This window comes from Macrobrachium nipponense, chromosome 7, assembly GCF_015104395.2.
Source record: "Macrobrachium nipponense isolate FS-2020 chromosome 7, ASM1510439v2, whole genome shotgun sequence".
Taxonomy (NCBI): domain Eukaryota; kingdom Metazoa; phylum Arthropoda; class Malacostraca; order Decapoda; family Palaemonidae; genus Macrobrachium; species Macrobrachium nipponense.
In genome coordinates this window covers 32,555,780-32,558,055 of record NC_061109.1, presented here as the reverse complement: position 1 = coordinate 32,558,055, position 2,276 = coordinate 32,555,780, and the positions used below count along the sequence as shown (strand labels likewise).

The window sequence follows — 2,276 nt, the reverse complement described above, 5'->3', positions numbered from 1 at the left end:
AAATAGAAACATTAGTCTGCTTAGTGGGAGGAGAACTACAGGTTCCGGTTACCACATAACCAAATATGGTTGGTAGCAATACTAAATTCTCAAATTTTATAAAACCTGGATGTAATATCTTGTATACATTGTCAACCCCTATCAACAGCTTTATAAGTAATTGTTTCTCTATGGGTAGATCAAAATCTTTATCAGCCAAGTTGATTTTCTTTTCACATAACAACCTTAAACTTTTTTCAATTTCATATATTTGGTAGCTCATGCACCACTATACAGTCGATATGAATCAATCTACCCCAGTGAGGTACAACAATGTTAACAATGTGAGGTCTCAATGAAAACAGAACTGGTACTGATGATTTATTACCTGGGCATGCGATATACATAGCAGTGTTCTGATGGAAACAGAGTGCCCAATCCCCTGGGGTCCACTACTCATGCACAGATAGAGAAAAATTTGTTACTTAGCAGTCAATAAAATGGTAATAACGAAGGACATAGTGGACATACATTGATGAATTATATATTGGCAGAAAGGCCAGGAAATTCTACATACAAACATATACATGTGATTTTTACTGCTTAGCTAGATGAGATACAAAATTGTGACTAGTGGGTAACGGAGGTTTTGACTCAGATCTTTACAATCCAACAAGATTGTGATGAGTGGGTATAGAAGGTTTTTACAATTACTCCCTTCCCCCTAAGACAATTATTAATGATTAATAATAAAAAAATAATGCATAATCAATAATGAATAATTGGAAGATTTGTACAGTTAATCATGATATCTTGTTGTTATCAGGAGCCATCCCCCAGTTCTTGATATTTGAGGTTGTGAGGCAGTCTTGACTGATGGGTCATCCAGTAGGCCTGCCTGGATGCCGTCTTTCGTCGAGCAGCTGGGATGGCCTTGACCACGTCTTGGGACGTTGGTTCCTTCGCTTAAGGTCTTGTTGTGTGGAGGAATTCTCGGACATCTGCCTATCTCTTCCCGTGTTTCATTATTCATCAGGAAAGCTGGCTTTAATCTGTTGACAGATACCTAGTTTTCCCGCCCATGGATGTCGACGAGGTAAGCTTCAGAGTTTCTTGTGATGACATGGTATGGACCTCTGTATGGTCTTAACAGGGGTGGGCGGTGAGCGTCGTCCCTCATGAAGATATGTGTGGAGGATTCTATGGCCTTCTGGTGTGTAGTTATGTGTCCTGTCCATGAAAGTCTTCTGGCAGGGCACGAATTACTTTGCTATTTCTCTTGGTCTTCTGAGGGGCGTATCTCAGTCGTCTGGTTCTGTGGGGAAGAATTCGCCTGGTCCTGCCAGTGCTTCCCCGTAGACTTTCTCTGCAGGAGATTCTTCGCTGTTTGCTTTTGGTGCTGTTTGAAGTCCTAGCAGGACCTTCCAATTGTCGTTGGTACACCATGCCATCAGTAGATCCATTTTAGTAGAGATTTTGGCGCCATGTAGGGCTCCTGTTAGGTCCTGCATGTTTGGCAGGGGGTAATGGTCAGGCATTGTCACCAGGTTCAATCGACTGTAGTCCCCACATGGCCTCCAGGAACAGTCTGGCATTTTCACCATGTGAAGTGGGGATGCCCATGGGCTTGATGCCTTCCTGCAAATACTCATTCTCTCCATCTCTGCAAATGCTTGTTTAGCATCCTGGAGCTTCTTGGGCAGCAGGTGGCGAAATTTGGCATGTGTCGGTGGGACCATGGTGATGATGGCATGCCTGCCGTGTGTTCCCAGCATCTGGCATAGCTTCGGCTTGGTGTCATCTGGGAGTTTGTGCAGGAGGGCAATGTATTTGGATGGTGAGGTAGCAGATACAGTGGGCATTCCCAAGACGGTGGCGAGTGGGCTGGAGCGGCAGGTTCTGGTGTCTAGAAGGTGTTTACGACCTATGTCCATCATCAGGCCATGGCGTTGGGTGGGCAGTTGCGGTCCTCTATCGACGGCGGAAAGATCGACTGCATGGCATCCGTGTTCTACCACCATTCAGTACCCCGAGATTGTGTCGTGGATGAAGAATCACACTGGTTGGGATTCTTGTTGTTTGCAGCCACTGCTGTTATGGGAGGCTGCCCTCTGTATTTTTTGGGAATGCTCAGGGAGCTCTGCAGTTTCTGGTGTTTTTCCCTAATTGTCAGTGGAAATAACACCAGGCTGGATTTGTCCACATCCTCTGCTACTGCGGTGGAACCTTTTTTCTGTATAATAAGTGTGTATCCCCCTCCTCGACCTTCTCTTCTATCAGGGCTGCAGGCTGCAGGT

At 45.1% G+C, this 2,276-nt stretch overlaps 1 protein-coding gene across 1 annotated transcript; it reads right to left on the bottom strand.

Moving 5' to 3' along the window:
* Positions 1-1,280: 1,280 nt before the first annotated feature.
* Positions 1,281-1,916, bottom strand: LOC135217566 (uncharacterized). The gene has a single exon (XM_064253533.1). The coding sequence runs from the start codon at positions 1,914-1,916 to the stop codon at positions 1,281-1,283; it is 636 nt and encodes a 211-aa protein (XP_064109603.1).
* Positions 1,917-2,276: the final 360 nt, after the last annotated feature.